Source organism: Aspergillus alliaceus, assembly GCF_009176365.1.
Source record: "Aspergillus alliaceus strain CBS 536.65 unplaced genomic scaffold BDW43scaffold_11, whole genome shotgun sequence".
NCBI lineage: Eukaryota > Fungi > Ascomycota > Eurotiomycetes > Eurotiales > Aspergillaceae > Aspergillus > Aspergillus alliaceus.
The window spans coordinates 404,784-422,976 of NW_022474694.1; the positions used below are offsets into that span (position 1 = coordinate 404,784).

Genomic DNA, 18,193 nt, shown 5'->3' on the forward strand with positions numbered 1-18,193 from the left:
AAGAGCCCCAGGGTATGAACTCTATCTAGGTCTTGTAGGAATGATGTGTACTATCAGGGTCATGTTTTTTAATTCCTTTTGCTCTATACGTGTATCCCCCCCACACTGTTGACCGAAGTAAGTCACAGGAGACAGACTTGTCGCTAAAAGTAATATTCTTCTAACTATGCAAGGTTTAATTACTGTAGATGAGGTAGAAATACAAATATTCTTTTCTTTGTCTTTTCTAGATGGCTAGAATTACTAATTTTCTTAACTAAATGGAAGCTGTTCTTTTCAGGAATGTGCTAAGCTGGGATTGTAGATATACCTACTTTAATAGTACTTTATAGGTTTTCCCACCGCCGTTTCCATCTTTCGGTATAGCTTTTATAATAAGTTATTAAGTAGAAGCTTTACTTGGCTGTCAGTCTGTACGCCTGTTGCCTTGAATGTAATGAAATTTTAGCACTTAACGGTAGAATTAAAATCGCGTACTTTCGCCTTTTGGTTCTAGGAATAGATGGACTCTCAAGGCAGGCTAGTATTAACTTTAAGCTGTGCGATAGGGGCGCCGCCAGTATATACAGTAAGCGCCTGAACATGGGTTCTAATATCATAAAATTGACCGCGTATAGTGTTGGAGTGTAAGCTTTCTGTGAGGACTCTATAATCAAGAACACCAGGGATCAGGAATAGGGGTTCAAAAAGCCTTTCTGAATAGCTTCGTATTTGTTTGTTTAGATGAAATATGATCTATCGTATAATCAAATGGTCTAGAGTTTAGAGCCATACTGATGACATAGATAGCTTTGCGGCCGAGACGGTTGAATATTATTAGCGCCTTTATTGAGTATCGGAATGCACCCCTGCAGTCTGCGACGCATTACTGGCGCCGATGATCTACATGCATAATGTATTCCAAAGGCTTACACTGCTGCAGCCAGAGAAATGGTAATGGCGCACATTTTGAATTCTTCCGGAGATGCTGATGTTGCGAAGATCAGTCCGTGCTTGTGCTATGGATGTCGTGACTGGATGAGGTCCGAACCCTATCGAGAATGCATCAGTACATTCAGTTGATATATCACCAATGCAGTTATAAGGGCAATATTATAGATATAACAATGAACCCCTTCGCGTCAGAAATTTGGTTCGGCTTAAAGATTGTCCACCTTTGGGACGTACCTTATTTTATTAATTCATCACCTGGTGTACACTGCTCCAGCCCAAGGCCCAAAGATTTCCAACTCGACATCTGCGGGCCATCATGAATTTGAGCAAAATACCAGCCGCCCCTCCACCACCCGGAGTTACACCTAATTTTGACAATCCCGAGGGATCTGAGTTCAAGATCTATTCTGTTAGCATCGCAATGTGCTCGTCTGCAACACTCATCTTACTTCTTCGGTTATATACCCGCCTTGTCCTTTTGAGAACGTCCGGCCTGGATGATTGTACGCTTCATTCCTTTCGTCGCCTACTCGCCTTGTCGCATTTCTGATTGTTAGTTACTAATCTCCCTTATAGTTTGCTGTATTGTTGGACAGATATGTGCGTGGATATTTGCCATTCTCAGCCTGATCAGTATGTATAATTAGCCCCATATCACTGCACTTAGATATGATCTGACTCGCGAAGATATTCGGAATGGATACGGGGTACATATCTGGGACTTACATCTTGATAAACTTACCCCTTTCAAGAAGGTGTGAACTTCACTTAAGTCCCCAAACACTGACGATGTGCTAACCAAGAACAGTATGACCTCGCAGAAGAAGGTATCTATGCTCTCGGTGTCTGGTTCGTCAAAACCGCGATTCTTCTATTCTATCTCAGACTTAACCCCGACAAACTCTTCCGCAAAATGACGTTTGCTATCATGACATTTGTTGCCGTGTACAGTCTGCTCAGCATCTTCATCTTCACCATGGGGTGTATTCCAGTGCAGGCTATGTGGGACATTACTATTAAGGGGGCTAAATGTGTCGACGCGTTCGCGTTCGTCTACGCCAATGCAGCCTTCAATGTGTTCTCTGACGTTGTCACCTTGATTCTCCCAATAAAACTATGCTGGTCGTTACAAACATCACTAAGGCAAAGGATGCTCTTGATGGTAGTCTTTGGAACGGGCTCATTGTAAGTACGCTCAAGCCCCATCCAGAGTACAGTCGCAGCTAATAATGCTTTTCTAGCGCTTGCATCGTGGCGATTCTCCGAATCATCACGATGATGCCGTATATATCCAGCAATGATTTTACGCACTTCAAGGTCACCCTTGCAAATTGGTGGTATGTCTCATCCGTCACTGGCTTTGTACCTCCGTACCGTAAGGAAGTATATTAATTGTGGTCATAGCATGATTGAAATAAACGTTGGTATAATATGCGCTTGTCTCCCAACTATGCGACCGCTGCTGGCGCGTTCCTTCCCACGGATCTTCAGTAGCATCGACAGAAGCAATAACTACAAGGGCTCAGGCGGTAGCTATTCCCTGAAGCCACGCAGGAAGATCAGGAACTGGGACCATCTGACAACTCTGAACAATACTCAGCTCACAACACAGGATCCTGAGAGCCAAAAGAACTCCGAAAGTGTTCAAGAACTAGTGAAGCCGGATGGAAACGATGACCCGCAGAGGATCTATAAGTCAACAGATTATCCGGTAACATATGATAAAGATTATAGTCATCATGCCTAACATAGTCTCACTCAATAGGACTATGTGGCCCCCGACGAGACCTTCAAGGTGGTTCTTAGTTTATGATGTCGGTGCGCGGCATGCTCACTCGACCGTCTATAACACCATTTGGGATATTCTTTCATTCTCTCATATGTATTCACTACGCGCTATTCATATACGAAACAATGGACAAGGTCGCCATCTAGCTCAAGCGTAGATATACAGCATTAACTCCATTAGTGTTTTGTTTGCTTTTCTTTCTCCGGGCTTGTTCGGAAATATGGCGTGATTCTATCCCTTGCATATCGGACGGAGCATTCATGTATCCGTGCGAGTTCTATTCTGAGGGAAGATATTGATCGCCAGGACGCTGATCCATTCGATGCTCTAGTGCGGACGGAGTAAGCCGGATTTATGCGACCTTCAGAGGCACTACTTTTCCCATTTTGCCGCGATATATGCATGTCGAGAGCCTCCGTTCCACTTTTCTACACATATGACAAATCTATCAACAGAACACTTGCAATAAGCCCAAGAGAAATCAGGTTCCGGAATAAAAATATATTTCTCTTTTCTCTTTTTACAAATGTATCGCACAACTATTGTTTCACTGTAGGAGATTTCTCGGCCATGGTAGCCAGCCAGGGTTTCTATAGCAATCGAACTTGTCGCGGCGGTTAGAAGGGCTGTTCGAATAATCAGTTTTACTAGCGGTAGAAAGGGGATATGATACTAGGAACGGTGTAGACTTTTACGAGAAATAGTACTAAAAGCTTCTAAAAATTAATCTCAGCTAATTAAGTAGCGTGATTTTCCACATTCGCAATATATAGCTCCACAAACTACCATCATCTCTCCACGAGTCCAACTACCAGTCAGATACTAGCAGACGACTTTGCGCAATAAGTTTATGAATCTGTCTACAGTGAATAATTGGCCGTTTTCTTTGTCATCCACCCTTTTCTCCGCATCAATAACAACCTTATCATCGTCCTTGACCAGCGCAATCGACCACTCTCCATCGCTTCTGGAACAACGTGACCGATCAAGAAACCATGGCTCCCACCAGAAAATAGTCCATCAGTGAACGGTGAGGGATCATTTCCAAGGCCGGTGCCCATAATGGCTGCGCTCGGCTTGAGCATCTCGGGCATGCCGGATCCGCCCTTCGATTCTTCCTACCGGATGATTACGACTGTCTTTCTCCCTTCTTAATCCCGTCCTTCTCGAGTGCCTCGATGAACGCATATTTATAGTCGTAGCACTTGGCTGTTCCCTCGAACCGTAGACCTTCTTGTCCAGTGATCTTGCCGACGGACCCACCTGGCGTTAACGATCCGCGCAAGATCTGCAGGTGGCCGGAGGGCTTGATGGGGCTACTGGGAGGGTGGATGATGGGCTGGGCCACAGAGAAATCAGGCCACAAGGCAACATTCTCCTTCATCGTTTCCCCCGTAATCGTGATTCTCGAGCCATTAATCAGTCTCTCCTTGAGGAGGAACTTCAGGAGAGCAGGCGTGCCACCGACCTTATACAGATCGTGCATGACATATTTGCCGGAGGACTTCAAGTCAGCCAAGAATGGCGTCTTGTCAGATACAGCTTGGAAGTCGTCAATTGTCTACTTGACGCCAACAGAGCCGGCGACAGCAATCAAATGCAACACAGCATTCGTACTACCACCTATAATATTGACAACAATCATGGCATTCTCAAATGCCTAGCGTGTAAGAATATCCATCAGCCGAATATCCTTCATGGGGAAGTTCCTAACCGTCTCCCTAATCTGCTCACACTCAACCCTCTTAGCCAGATCTTCGGCGGGAGTCCTATTACTCCCTGTCATCGTCATACCAAGTGTCTCAATAGCTATAATTATGCAACAGCGATGGACCCCTTTATACAACAGCCATTACTAGCAGCCTGGCATCTGATTGGCCTGACCTCTGCGTTTCTAGAACTTAGTCTAGCTAATGACTGCTCCCGCATCGCGCCGAGCTGTAAAAGCTTTCAGCATCCCTAACACAAACACTGGGCCTCCGGTCAAAGCAGACATTGATCTACCACGACAGCTGAAGGACCAGGTGCTTGTGCTCAAATACAAGGGGAAAATCCATGCCATTGATCATGTAAGTGAGTCGGATACGGGCTATTAATATTGAGCTAACCCATGCTAGCAATGCCCACACTCGTCATTCCCCCTTTCTCAGGGCAGCCTCTTTGATATTGAAGACTTCGTGTGTTGTTCTCAGTGCCTGACTCACTTTTCCTAAGCATGGCTGGTCTTTCAATATATTCTCCGGACAGGCAGACTGTGGCAATTACAAGCTGAAGGTTTGGGAGGTACCGCTGCGTGATCCACCGGTATTGACCGTCAACGGTTCTGAGAGCACCGATAAGGAGTTATGGGTGAGGCGGAAACAACAAACTGGAGATGGTGGCGACTTCATTGATGCAAAAGTCTGTGCTTATCAATTGCATATAAGTAATTCGACCAAGTTGAAAGAATCCCTGGAGACCTGCGTCCTGTACCCCATGTTGAGTCTGAAACCCGCGTATCCAATTGGCGAGATAATGGTGCTTTTTGTGATGGATATCCGCCTGATCTTTTCACCATGGATAGCGGTGATACGGGTCCATTGTGGAAAAGGCCGGCGGGTGCTCGCCCCTTTAGCAAACTGGCAGGTACAGTTGACCTCAAAACGCGTGTCTTGACTCTGCCCAGCTCTTCTACCCTGTAAAGCCTTGACAGATATGGCTTCGGATCATAGTTAAAACATCAGGCTTTTCAGGTGGGCCATTTTTCATGGAATACAGAGGTGGTCCGCTCGCTACCATGGCCTGTTCGCTGTCCGAAGACGTTAACTACTAAACTTATGACGGAATACACACTAAGTTTCCTTCTATCTGCTTCTCATTTCTTCTCATTAATATAGTGCCGCTACTCATTACCCATCTACCATATATTACAGCTTGGAGCAAGATAGAGGCAATTGTGGAACATTCTTGGGCCGAGGCAGTATCACGAGTGTATCATAACCTGCCGGACCTGAATCGGCGGCTGTTGGACTGTAAAGCCTTCATCATCATAAGTGAAAACCCCCAACCAATTATAGATACTTCTAGTACGCTGTATAGCGGCATTGCGGAGGGCTGTAGTGCCTGCGTCATCATCGTTATCGCCTGAATTACCTTCCGCCTCCGCGGCGCCACTCAATCCTGCAATTCGCTGGAGATACCACTGCATTTCCAGTGACGGCTGGCTCGGGAGTGGCATAGTCTCAGGGTTGTTGGTAATGAGGGTGAAAACATCACCGGAAGCAATAGTTTTGAACACTGGCTCTCCATTATCCTGTATATGCCAGTAAGATCTGCTAAAGAATTTCCCTTGGCACCATATAGCCTACGAGAGGATAAGGGATCGGTCATGAGATCAACTTCAGCCACTGCATCTGATAATCCTTTTTGCCAGTAAAACTGAAGCGTTAGGGTCCTAGAATCGGCGTTTTCCATTGGTCGAAGCGCAAATCGGCCACTACCTCACAATGTATGCGTATTTGTCGAGACTCAGCATGTTAAAGCATCCATGCTGAGGCTTTTGTAGGCTGCTTTCGTTACCAAAAATTTCTGCTTTCCATCTCTGTACGCGACCCTCATCCCAAAATACGTTCATGATATCCCAGAATCTTCCAACGGTTCTCGGTTGGCGTGTGGAGGCTTTGAGAAGGCAATTTGGATATATATGGGCGGCCGCTGGGTCCGGTGTCTCGGTCAGAATACACTTGTAGTTGTCTCGCTTCTTGCACTGTTGAGTCATTAGCAAAGTCAAGTAGATTTAGAATAAGATTACAAACATTACGAGTTGCTCTGTCCGAGCGCTCTGAATGACTTGTACCAGAGTTTGAACTCTTGCGAACACTTATATTTTGGAGCCCTGATAAAGACTTAAAATTAAATCTTCTCTCCAATGTAAGATGTGGAGGACTTACATTGGTCAATTATAGAATCGCAATCCTTAATCGTTGGTTCTAGTAAAAGTCGTCCGATTCTAGGACTATCAGCCGAGTCTACATCATTAATCATTTCTTCTAGCCTTGTAATGTCGGCAACCTGGCAGAATGCCCAGAAAGTAGGCGGGAACTTATCCCTGCCTAATATCTCTTCACAGATGGCTTTCAGTTGTCGTAGCACCCCTGTCCGGATTTCGGATGGCTCGTTCCAGCACTCATTGTAAATATCAGGTGGAGGTATAGAGACCTCAGAAGGAGATTCGATATGCCACATTGCTTGCAGAACGAACTTGGCCCTAAAAGCCCAAAGAGATATAAAGCGAAGTTCAGAACTGGATCCTTGGAGGACCAAGACTAGATGATTACCCATTTTTATTGATGAATTTATTGATGAATTCTGATCAAAAACGCCTCGGTGGGCTGCTGATCGCTGTATATTCCAGGACAGTGGATAGATATAATGTCGTTCGCTGATAGGAGGGTCAAATGCAGGTGAAGCTACTCAGCCCACAGTAGGGTCTTGTCGTCAAATTGTTTGGCTACCTCCGCGTTCTGAGAATACAGGTAGAAGTTCCAGATTTGGTAGGCAAACTCTGTTACGCGGACTTCCATAAACGACATGTGGTACGTTGAAGATGTCAAGGCATCAACATGAGTATGTCAAGCACACGTCTAGGGGCAGAACGATCGAACGGGACGTTCCCCCGGAGCGGATGCCAACGACGAAATGGTGACACTTGTAAGGGCCAAGATGACGAGATAACGGATGATAAAACGAGACGAAGATCCGAAAGGAACGCGAATGGTGAAAATGTCAGGTCGGAAGAGAAGTGTACGAGGGTTTGCAGGCGTTAAGAGGATGGGAGAATGGAGTGTCAACGGTGAAACAGCAAGGCGACAGGCGACTACCTTGCGTGTGAATGACATGTACGCATCATCGCATGAAAGGAACAACAAGTGAATAAGGAAAGCAGAAAGTATGTGCAGGACAAGCAACAATACCATGAACGGCTGCAGGCGACCAGCAGGTTGCAGGACAGGAATATTGGCAAGCTGGAAATCAACCAGAATCAATGCTAGATGAGCGAACGACGTAGGGTACGTCTGTCAAATTCAAGAAACGGAAATAACAAGGATAACGGTAGCCACTGGATGGAAACCAAGCGAGAACCAGGATAATGCATTTGTAGTTAATGTCAGGATATGAAAGTCATCAGAAGTATGATTGTAACAACAGTAAGCAGAACTAGATACAGATAATGACAGTTTTTATATATCTGTTCTTAACATGCCATATATATTTTTAATCTATGTTTACTCTGCTGGCCCAGAATGCTCAGTATATTCCTATAATCTGTTTGCTATGGTCAGCATATTAAACCCTATCTTGGCAACATGTTCAGATCGGATCCCCTTAGTGTCACATATGCAGCGGCTCTTCACCGATTCATTGGCTGCTGTATATACAGATTTAAGCGGCATAAAGAGCTCAGAGGGATATATATACAGCTTCCTGACATTAAAACTGAATTCATCTTCACAGTGTATGCAGTAGAGCTGAAGAAAATATGTTGGCGGATTCCGACTGTCAGGCATGAAGGAGATGATGATTCCCATGAGAGTGAGCTCCATATAGTGCCTCAAGAGATAACATATGTTACTCCATATCATGCCTTATCAATAGCTACCACCATTCCTCTATTGATTCTCCATCCGATGGACTGGGAACATCTTTGAGCACATCCTCAGTCCCTCCTTCCGTCTATATAAGCCATTTTATTTAGAAAAATGATACATACGCCCATAGGGAAAGGAGAACGGGGCTTCCCGTCCGCTCAGCAGTACTTAAGCCAGTATTATTAACGCGGCCAGAAGTTATATGCGCCATTGAAGGCCTGCTGCTTTACGGGTGAGAGACGCTAAACCACAGGGAGAGTGCGGGTGAGTGAAGGTGAGCTGAGCGATGCTATCCACCAGCATGGGTGAGTGTGGGTGGTCAGTGGGGGAGAGAGTGATTCTGTGGTGACTGGACTCCCTGTAGCCCATTATTAGTACCTCCATCGCCAGCTTAAATGAGGGCTTCTTCTCTGCTCAACCATTGTCTCCTTTCCTATCTGCAAGAGGTGATTTCTGAGATTTATTCTGTCTCTTTTATTCGACCTTGATCTGAGGAGAAAAGTGGAGGAGCTCCACCAGTTTGCTGGGCTACAAGGATTCATAACAGAATATCAGGAAAAACCAAGAATAATTGATATGAATCTATACGAGACCACGTGATTCTAGTGGCTTGGCTGATCACCAACTTCAGCCCCTGAAGGCTTTACCCATTAGTAGTAGAGTAGAGAAGAAGAAGCAGTCAAGATAGTCGATAGAGTCGTCCATAGAATTGAGTATCTATTGAAATGGCATCCGGTCCTCAGTAGGCTACGTACGTGTAGCTGATACAGCATCATTCTGCCCATCTTGCCCCTGAGATCACAACAACAATGTTAATGTCAATGTCACCCCTCCAGCAAAGGCTTTATTCATTCATATGAGTAACACCTCTCCCATCAACATGCCCAAGCTCAACTTTTTTCACTGCTTCGTCCCTCAATAAGCTCGACGTACATAAGGCACCGCCTCTCACAATCTCTATCCCGTCCCGCATACCTATTTTCCTCCATTGGATTCCTGAGTCTTTGTACGTTCTCATCATTAGCACCTAATCTAGACCACCAATAGCTTATTCGAAATGATATGCGGAGCGTACTTGTCCCTGGGGAGCGGATGGTGGATTGTAGCTAGGTAATCGACCAGTTAGTCCCTGATGGCCAAAGTAATTAAAGAGTGTGCACGGTACGGTACATACGCGGCAGCGTATCCGGGCATCTTTCTTTGCTTGCGATAAGATAGAGAGATGCAGGCTTTAGTTGGATATAATGTGGTAAGTATTTGCGCAGCGGATGATGCTCGAATTTTTGTGAGTGGAACTTTTACTTCTCTTCCGTGATCTGATCTTCTTTTTATGCGTTGATAGAGGGGAGAGTTGGGCAGCGAAGGGAAGGGGTGGGGGGGCAGACGTCAGGCTCCCAGGTTCAATCTGACTGGGTGTATGTGGTGTGGCGTGGCATTCAACTATGTATTAGCAAGTGCCTAGGTGAGGCAGCATGGTAGGGTAAGTGGTTGGTGATAGGTAAAGGACAGCTGTTGGTTGGTGTGCCTGAGGTTCTGGGTCGGGGTAGGGGTCGGGCTTAGGCTAGTGGATTGAATGCCTGAAGGCGATTTCGGCCGCGGAGTCAATAGAGAAGGGACTCGAGCGGAGGGCTAGTGTGGTAGGCCCAGACGCTGACAGACCGGGCTGTTAGATTAAGTGCGCAGGCCTTGTAATGTTGCCAGATCCTGTGCTTCCGACTGACAGTGGTCGAAGGATTGTAGTCGTACAACCAGCAAATGCCGAGGATCGCCAACTGGGATCCGCAATACGTGCAAGACCCATGGTCACCCATGTAAATTGGCCGAGTCCCACTCTTTTTCTCGACAATATGAAACCTGGTGGGTCTGACGGCTCGTATTCAAGTGGTGGAGGTTAGAGAAGCTGACAGCTTAAGCACACTGCGCCGGCTGCCTGGATGGGCGGCAGTTTTAGGCCAGACTCATGCTGAGTGGGCTGTGCTCCTTATCTGTTCAGTATTTCGGACATCAGAATACCTTAGATCAGAAATAGCTTCCGCTTCGCGACAACAATCGAAGGTTACTTCATGGGGTTACTAAAGCCGATCTCTGTTGACCCGAGGAGCCAGGTTATGCACCGTAACTTAATCCAGAGGTGGCAGACCTCATTCCGAGTAAACGAGGGTCAGTATCACCCACGACGGTCACATAAGAATTCAAAAAATGGTTGTACCACTTGTAAAAGACGGAGGGTCAAGGCAAGTGTACTTGTGTTTTAAGACCCTTCATACACCTGCTACAAGCGAGAACCATCTAACGGGGATGGTAGTGTGATGAGCGTCAACCAGTCTGCCACAGATGTCAGAAATATGGGGCGCGGTGTATCTATATTGGCCTTTCTCCAGAATCATTCATCCTGACTCAGAGCGGCAACGTTTTGCAAATGCAGACAGAACGACCAATTAGCGCAAACCCCACTCTTTCAGTTGCGCAATTTATAACCAGGCTCAGCGAGGGATTGAACAAGGAGATTGCCTGGGCTACTGGCAACTCAAGCATGGCATTTTCAATAGCGGTGGCTGCTTTTGACCAGTTCCTAGATTCAACCGCTAATGGTAGCCCTGGGACGCTGAAGATTCGCGATGTCATGAGAACACAGATGATACATGTCGCCTGCGAGGTTTGTTCTTCAATTGATGCTCTACCCCTCCTGTCGGTTGTAATCTCAGAATATCATCGCTGAGCACGAGGTATACCAGGCACCTTATTTAATGTACACCATTCTCGCAGCCGGTACACTTCACATTAACCGGACATGTTCTGGCAACAAAGTCTACGAACTGGCCGAGGCGCACTTCTCACAGAACGCAGCCGCCCTCTTCCAAGCAGCGCTACAATCTGGACTCACGCAGAAAAGCATTGATGGTTTGATCGCCGCTTGCATGATTATGGGGCTCTTATCTCTCTACCCTGCTTCGTTCTCTGCTCCGGAGTCCTGGGTCTTCACTGGCAACCCCAGCGACATAAACTGGCTCTGCCTTCAAAGCGGTCTCACCTGTCTTATTGCTGAAGCCGGTCCACTGCTACAATCTTGCATCTGGGCAGATCCTTTTTTACACAGTGAAGAATGGGAAGGTAAGCTATGGCAGTACACCCTCCCGCCTTACCAGTTCCACGAAGCACTGGCTACGCTTTGTGAGGTCGACAATCTGTCCACCACACCAGCGTCAAACCCTTACTACAACGCTGTCAAGCTCTTGAGTCCCCTGTTAATGCTTGCCGCAACGGCGGAGAATGCGGCTGTGGCTGCGACGTGGATCGGTCGACTGGAACACGAGTATGTGGGCCTACTACGACAGAGAGATTGTCGGGCGCTAGTGGTGCTTGCGCACTGGATGGGTCTGATGTGCACTCTGTCTCACTATGAGCCGTGGGTGGAAGGGAGGATTCACCCGGAGTGTGTTGCAATATGCATGTATCTGGATGGTGCGCAAGACCCTGTCCTTCGGCCATTTTTAGAGTATCCTTCGTCGTGTTGTGGATACCAGTTACCTCGGGAATGATCATTCTAACAATCCATTCCTTCTGATCTCTCCAATTAATAAGAGATAGGTTAGCTAGATCTGATCGACGGAGTACTCTCGGCGTAGTGTAGATAATGTTATGATTCCATTTGTACATCTGTGGGGCCTCTGGCGGAATGAGTGCCAATCAGACACCGGTGGAACTCACTTTAATCGCTAGGTATAGGAACAAGGTTACGAGCTACCCAAACGAGCGAGCAGAGACTTCCACTAGCCAATCAAGAGACCGTGTATGCTCCGCTCGCCGGATGGTAGGAGATGCGACCCGTAATCTTGTGACCGCTGAGGGTGAAATGACGCATTTGGGGAGGATATAAAGGCATGGACCGACCATATCTACAGAGTACGAACTCCATTTCTCGCTTGCCTTGGATCCTCCCCCCCTCCTAGAAAACAGCCTATCTTGAGAAGACAAATCACTTCCACCGCCAGACACGAAACTGAAATCAAAATGGGCGCGCCGCAACTATCCCCGGTCCCCAAGCCGATAGCGATCTTCCCTCAGTTCATCGCTCAACAGACCGAGACGCTAGCGCTTAAAGAGAAGGTCCTCTCGCTAACCGGTGATAGCTTCACCATAAAGCTTGTGAATGGCCAGCCCTTACTACGGGTGGAAGGGAAAGTCATGTCGATCTCCGGTCGCAAATCAGTATACGACATGGCTGGCACTCACCTATTCAACATCGTGAAAGAGCACTTTCACCTGCATACCACGTTTGCCGCTCAAGAACCAGCTGGAAAGAAATTCCTAGAAGTCAAAAGTAGCTTTAAACGTATGGATCCCGTCTACTTCCGGAATCCCCTTGGATGGGGACGATAACCCAGTCGCTAATCATCTTTACAGTTTTCGGATCCAAAGCGACCGCCACTTTCACATCCCCGAGTACCGGTAATACCGAGAGTCTGGCCATGCGCGGCAACTGGCTGGATAGTGCGGCTGAAATTGTCGATGAAGCTACGGGCTCTGTGGTTGCGCGTATTGATCGCAAGCTATTCCGCGGCCGTGATATAATCTTTGATCAGCAGTCGTATGCTGTTTCAGTTGCTCCTGGTATTGATATGGCTCTCATTGCTGCAATGTGCATCTGCTTTGATGAGAAGAATAACGAGAACTGAGCAGTGTTTTTTTTTTTTCTTGTTGAGAGAGACTACCCACTGTGCCACTGTCGTTTATTGATAAATTGATACGGACAATTGAACTTTTTTCTTATGGCATTAGCGATATGCGACCCTCTCCCAGAATGGTGCAAATCTCGACTAGATAGAGTGGTGATGATTGTGGATTTTATCCGTCGTTGCAGCGGTGTGCTTTACTGTACCCAGAGAACCGCCGATGTGCATTTATGTCCGTCTGGTCTATCTTTTTCCCATTTTCCCAACTTGAAGACCACACCCCATGCTTTAACTGGAATCTTCCTTCGCCCTTTAAGTACTTATTTTGCACCAGGACATTTTCCCATGCGGGCAAGTCAGCAGCTGCCGAATGACTATTCTAAGGCAAATAGGGCCGGGATCAGTTACTGCCGACTGACTGTGAGCCAGGTTCCGCGGATTTGGCGAGGCCACAGCGGATCCTTTACACCTTTCAACTATAAAATAGGATTCAACTAGCCTGAGTAGTAGGATATAAAGCTATTTACTATAGCAATTCTTATAGTATGTCCAACTATCCCCACAGCCACTGCAGCGTTAGGGAGCTCGTCGTCAAGGCATAGGTGTATGTTGCTCAGACTGCTCATTAAGCTGCACATCAAGTTGCTAAACCCGATTTTAGCTTCCTGTATAGATAAAAGGATGTGTTACCTAATAAAGCATATTATCTTGTCTTTTTGCTTATTTTTGACTTATTTTAAGCTCATACAGCCTTATTTCCTTGCTATAAAAGAAGATTAGTATGTATTGCCATTGGCGCGGTCTTCTCAAGATATTGAATATAAGCAATTGGGCTACTAGAAAGCTTTCCATTTTACACTAAAGCTATTCTGTAGCCTGCGGATCTTCTGATCTAGCTGGCGAGTATTTTAAGGAATTTAAAAAGCAGAAGAAATGGAGTCCTTAACCAGCAGCGGTATTAGAGATGGGTAGAGGAATATTATCAACCTTTCATTTTTGTGAAGCTATACAAGCCGCCCAATATGCCTAAAACGCCTAAATTTGACGGTGCACATGTCAATTGAACATATGAAGCTGCTCGTTTTCAAAAAAAAAAAAAAAAAAAAAAAAAAAAGAATATAGCAAAAATCACGCGAGTCGGGTTCCCTATCGCACACTTCACGGCCGCGTCCATGATCAAAGAAAGCCTCGTACGACTCGAATCCCTGTAAATACAGCGCTTAATCAGTATTAAGAGGCTGCTCTGGTCAGCTGGATTGCTGAAATGCTGATATACACTTCCTATAACGTTTAGATTGCTTAATGGATGGGGCTAATCTAGCTATGAGGCGGGATGATCCTAAGTGATATATTAATGAATTGTGGGCGTATCGCTTTGCTAAAAGGCTTCCTCCGGACCTAAAAATTGGTCCAGAAATTCAGAGACCAAAGGAGAAAAGGCGTCTAGATACAGAGAATATCAGGCAGCTTTAATACTGGTATAATCAGCTTAAAAGCTTGCTTAAAGAGATCCCCGATCGTCTCATGTATAACTTTGATGAATCTGGATTTCAACCAGGTGATAGAAAGGCAAAAATGTGCTGAGTACAAAGGGAAGAAAAGCTCATAATCTTCTGAAAGCAGAGATTTCAGAATATAACTGCGCTTAAATATATTGCTGCAGACAATTAGATCATGGTGCCGCTTTTTATCTTTAAAGGCAAGCGATTTATGGAGGCCTGGTATAATAAAGAACTACCAAATTTCTATACCGCAGTCTCTGAAAAGGGCTATATAGATGATGAACGTATAGTCTAATAGCTTCATAACTTTCATAAAGAGACCCAAAATCGTACAAAGAAAGGGGAAAACATGTGCTTATCTTTGACAGTTATACTGCCTATAAAACAGTTGAATTTCTGTAACTCTGCGAGATTTATGAGATCCTTCTCTTCAGTTTTAGACCTCATATAACTTATCTCTGTCAACCGCTTGATGGAAAGTCCTTTCTTATATACAAAACACACTTTCGTACTGCGAATAATATCATCGCGCAGTGGACCGGGCCCCCGGGAGATAAAGCGAACTTTCTAAGTGATATCGTGGCTGTACGCAAGAAGACCTTTAAAGCAGCGGGTTATTCACAACTCCTTTAAAGAGCGTAGTAACTATCCTCCAGATAGATCCTCTATAATTAAAGCTATTCAGGATGCTCTATCTCCAGTGCCAGAGATCTCCGCACCTGATCTACACATGTACAGAGCGACTATATCTCCTCTGAATCCTCTCTCTTCAAGTGTTGAAAACACGCCCCCAAAGACCTCTCTACAGGTTGAAAAGAATCAAAAGAAGTTATACAATCTACTAAATGGTTCAGAGATCTCTCTCCGGGTTGAGCGCTGCTTAGAACGCCTATTTCATCCACAGAAATTACAATCTGAGCAAACTTGCAGTAGCCGTCTCTTAGGTCAGCAGCCCCACACGCCCTTCGGCGTGTTGGTCTGCCTCACCTCAACGCAAATTCCCATCTCAACGCAAAAAAACGAAGCTATTCAAGCTCCTATACAACACCGCCTTGAGTATCTACCCAATAAGGTAGTCTAGGGCCTTCCTTATCCACCTCACTAGCTAAAGCTCTCCTCTATCTCCAATTCTCTACCTGTTCTCGAAGCTGAAGCTGGTATTGATCCACTAGATACCAGCTTAGAAAACGGATAATGAAGCATTGGATTAACCTCCACGCCATGCCGAGAAACGCCCTATTCTGGTAGTACACGGAACCAGGCCCAGCAGTGAGATTAAAGGCAATTTAGGTGAATTTCGTTGTGACGATTATAATCTGCACTCTGGTATTTAGAAACCTGTGCAGGAAAGGATGCCTGAAATAAGAGTCTCTCATCCCACAGGGAGTTACGGTCTTTATATTATACTGTTGGCGATGGTCGTAGGACGCAAGATCAACGAGGCTGCTATCATTTGCACTATGTGCCCCATCATTGACATTGAATCAATGGTGTCATTGAAATGTGTCTCACGAAAAAGTTCTGAAACAAAAGGGCTAGCTTACTAGGTTGGGGCCAAAAGTAAGACATTTTTTGTCCCAAGAGTCTGCCGTACGTTTCCAGCATTTCGGGGACTCACATGGGATTGACCAAAAGGGTGCTCAGCTACCCGAATTTAGCCTCATATCAGCACAGATTTTATGATTAGGACAAGACTTGAAATACATCGTTTAACCTTGAGCTACAAATGTGTTATGAATCCTCCAGTGGCAAGACATCTGGCAGCGGACCAGCAGGGATAATCATCTGCGAGCTGCCCGTTCGCTTGCCCATTGCCTTCAGGTAACCAAATTTGTACTGCAAAAAGTAATCAGCAACTGTTCCAAGCCAGCCACATGCCCTAAGGATACCACTTACAATATCAAAGAAAGTTGTATTCTTAAAGGCACCTCCCTGCGTCCTTTTGGACTCGTCGAAGTACAGGCGACGATACCACAGATGGATCCGTGGATAGTCATGCCGGATCATTTTCAGGTTACATCGGAAGATCAGATAATAGGCTACATCAAACCGGGCCACTGTCGTGTACAACCGGATATCCGCCTCAGTTATGTGCTTGCCGAACAGATAAGGTTGGTGTCTTTGCTGTGCCAGGTGGTTTTCGATGCGATCCAGCGCTTCAAACAGCGGATAGAGATTTTCCTTGTATGCTTCCTGAGTTGTTGCGAATCCGGTCTTGTACACTCCGTTATTAATCTGATGGTAGACCCATTCATTCATCTCATCAATTTCCTTTCTTAGATGCTGAGGGTAGAGTCCCCCACCCGGATTGTTGACTTCGCGCAGGTCATCTGGAAGCAGATGGTCAAATTCGGTATAGAACATCCGAATTATCTCGCTACTCTCATTGTTCACGATGGTCTCCTTCTTTCTGTCCCACAACACCGGAATAGTGTACCGCCCTTCGTACGCCGGGTCCGCCTTGAAATACAACTGTCTTAACCACGTGAATCCGTAGAGAGGGTCTTTTTCTGCCGACCCCCACCGACCGGAGAAGAACCATCCGTCGGGCCCCAGTTCGGGATCCAAAACCACCAGTTGGATAATCTCCTCCAGGCCCTTCAGCGATCGAACTATGTTAGTCCTGTGCGCCCATGGGCAGCCGTAACCCAAGTATAGGACATAGCGGTCTTTCTCCGCAGGGAATTCAGCCGTGGGATCGCTGGAAACAAATGAACGGAAAACCGAGTCCTTCCGCCGAAAGTGACCATCAGCATCAGCATGACGGTAGACGTTGTGCTCCTGAAGGTCTTACTTAGCATGGAGGTGCTGGTGCCGTTAAGATGCATGACATACCTGTCCCGCCATGTTGCTTCTTTTATTCGGAAAGCGATTTGATCGAATACATATAACGGCAGTGAATTTGAATATATGTATTTGATTTCAAATTCGAATTTGTCATTCGAGCTGAGGGGGCTGACAAATTGATGACCGATGTTGCAATCGATGGCTACGCCCGCTACGTCATCCAGAGGGGGAACCCGAATTAAACCAAAGGATTAGGAAATTCTATGATAAACTATGCCCTTGCATCGCGAGAGAACCACAAACGTCAGGGTCGAAACAAAACGCGCCCCACTTGACATAAACATATATCTAGAGATTATTGCGTGATCACAGTAGGAATGCCGAGTCGTCGCGCAACCTCAACGAAACCGCCCTCGTTCAGAGCGATGTAGATATCCACATATCCGTCGTTCTTTGCCCAAGTCACATGTTTCTCATCTCTTCTTGAAATCATTCACCATAGACTATCTGAAAATCTTGTGCTTTGGCCGACTTCAGGTCATCGAGATGGGCTGCCACCATGACGCAGTGGCTGGGGCCCAACTCGAAGCGGGCTGCCGCTCCGCGATACACGTGAGGCGAAGGTTTATAGGCTCCGAAGTTCTCTGCGCTGGCTATATCTGTAAAAGGCAAGGAGCCATAACGTCAAAGGTCCTTTGGTAAGGAACTTCGGCTCAATAGTTCCAAACCCCGCACACTGTCAGGCCACCGACGAAGTCGGTACCAGCAGAAAGCCAGGTCCCATTTCTCGCTCTCTATGAAGAGGCACTTGATTCCCCGTTGCTGGAGTAGCTCGGATAGAGCGTGTAATGGAGCACGCTGGTCGACTGAGACGAACCCCTG

At 46.2% G+C, this 18,193-nt stretch overlaps 8 protein-coding genes across 8 annotated transcripts; 4 read left to right on the plus strand and 4 right to left on the minus strand.

The window, feature by feature from the left end:
• Positions 1–1,249: 1,249 nt before the first annotated feature.
• Positions 1,250–2,680, plus strand: BDW43DRAFT_298759 (putative integral membrane protein (Pth11); the record flags this gene model as incomplete). The annotated part of the gene is made up of 6 exons (XM_032044611.1): positions 1,250–1,436; positions 1,510–1,566; positions 1,621–1,688; positions 1,742–2,118; positions 2,175–2,270; positions 2,338–2,680. 6 exons carry the CDS (start codon positions 1,250–1,252, stop codon positions 2,678–2,680), a joined length of 1,128 nt encoding a protein of 375 aa, XP_031902548.1.
• Positions 2,681–3,851: 1,171 nt separating this feature from the next.
• On the minus strand, positions 3,852–4,508 carry BDW43DRAFT_309046 (dehydratase family-domain-containing protein; the record flags this gene model as incomplete). Its single annotated transcript, XM_032046628.1, has 3 exons — positions 3,852–4,264; positions 4,340–4,382; positions 4,437–4,508. The coding sequence occupies 3 exons, from the start codon at positions 4,506–4,508 to the stop codon at positions 3,852–3,854; spliced, it is 528 nt and encodes a 175-aa protein (XP_031902549.1).
• Positions 4,509–4,635: 127 nt separating this feature from the next.
• On the plus strand, positions 4,636–5,377 carry BDW43DRAFT_309047 (uncharacterized protein; the record flags this gene model as incomplete). The annotated part of the gene is made up of 3 exons (XM_032046629.1): positions 4,636–4,791; positions 4,840–4,899; positions 4,970–5,377. 3 exons carry the CDS (start codon positions 4,636–4,638, stop codon positions 5,375–5,377), a joined length of 624 nt encoding a protein of 207 aa, XP_031902550.1.
• A 307-nt stretch (positions 5,378–5,684) lies between these two features.
• Positions 5,685–7,042, minus strand: BDW43DRAFT_309048 (uncharacterized protein; the record flags this gene model as incomplete). Its single annotated transcript, XM_032046630.1, has 4 exons — positions 5,685–6,014; positions 6,207–6,467; positions 6,517–6,596; positions 6,652–7,042. The coding sequence occupies 4 exons, from the start codon at positions 7,040–7,042 to the stop codon at positions 5,685–5,687; spliced, it is 1,062 nt and encodes a 353-aa protein (XP_031902551.1).
• Positions 7,043–8,473: 1,431 nt separating this feature from the next.
• BDW43DRAFT_269471 (uncharacterized protein) lies at positions 8,474–8,746 on the minus strand. The gene has a single exon (XM_032041233.1). The coding sequence runs from the start codon at positions 8,731–8,733 to the stop codon at positions 8,548–8,550; it is 186 nt and encodes a 61-aa protein (XP_031902552.1). The 5' UTR covers positions 8,734–8,746; the 3' UTR covers positions 8,474–8,547.
• A 1,711-nt stretch (positions 8,747–10,457) lies between these two features.
• On the plus strand, positions 10,458–11,888 carry BDW43DRAFT_298760 (Zn(II)2Cys6 transcription factor domain-containing protein; the record flags this gene model as incomplete). The annotated part of the gene is made up of 3 exons (XM_032044612.1): positions 10,458–10,583; positions 10,655–11,005; positions 11,085–11,888. The coding sequence occupies 3 exons, from the start codon at positions 10,458–10,460 to the stop codon at positions 11,886–11,888; spliced, it is 1,281 nt and encodes a 426-aa protein (XP_031902553.1).
• Positions 11,889–12,256: 368 nt separating this feature from the next.
• Positions 12,257–13,653, plus strand: BDW43DRAFT_269473 (LURP-one-related/scramblase family protein). The gene is made up of 2 exons (XM_032041234.1): positions 12,257–12,682; positions 12,754–13,653. The coding sequence occupies exons 1-2, from the start codon at positions 12,361–12,363 to the stop codon at positions 13,023–13,025; spliced, it is 594 nt and encodes a 197-aa protein (XP_031902554.1). The 5' UTR covers positions 12,257–12,360; the 3' UTR covers positions 13,026–13,653.
• Positions 13,654–16,255: 2,602 nt separating this feature from the next.
• BDW43DRAFT_309051 (glutathione S-transferase family protein) lies at positions 16,256–17,371 on the minus strand (the record flags this gene model as incomplete). Its single annotated transcript, XM_032046631.1, has 3 exons — positions 16,256–16,360; positions 16,421–17,305; positions 17,360–17,371. The coding sequence occupies 3 exons, from the start codon at positions 17,369–17,371 to the stop codon at positions 16,256–16,258; spliced, it is 1,002 nt and encodes a 333-aa protein (XP_031902555.1).
• Positions 17,372–18,193: the final 822 nt, after the last annotated feature.

Excerpts from the sequence above, each read along its gene's own strand:
- BDW43DRAFT_269471 (XM_032041233.1), bottom strand. The coding sequence starts at position 8,733 with ATGGAGGTACTAATAATGGGCTACAGGGAGTCCAGTCACCACAGAATC.
- BDW43DRAFT_269473 (XM_032041234.1), top strand. The coding sequence starts at position 12,361 with ATGGGCGCGCCGCAACTATCCCCGGTCCCCAAGCCGATAGCGATCTTC. Across the intron at positions 12,683-12,753 it reads AGTCAAAAGTAGCTTTAAAC|TTTTCGGATCCAAAGCGACC; the intron begins GTATGGATCCCG and ends TCATCTTTACAG.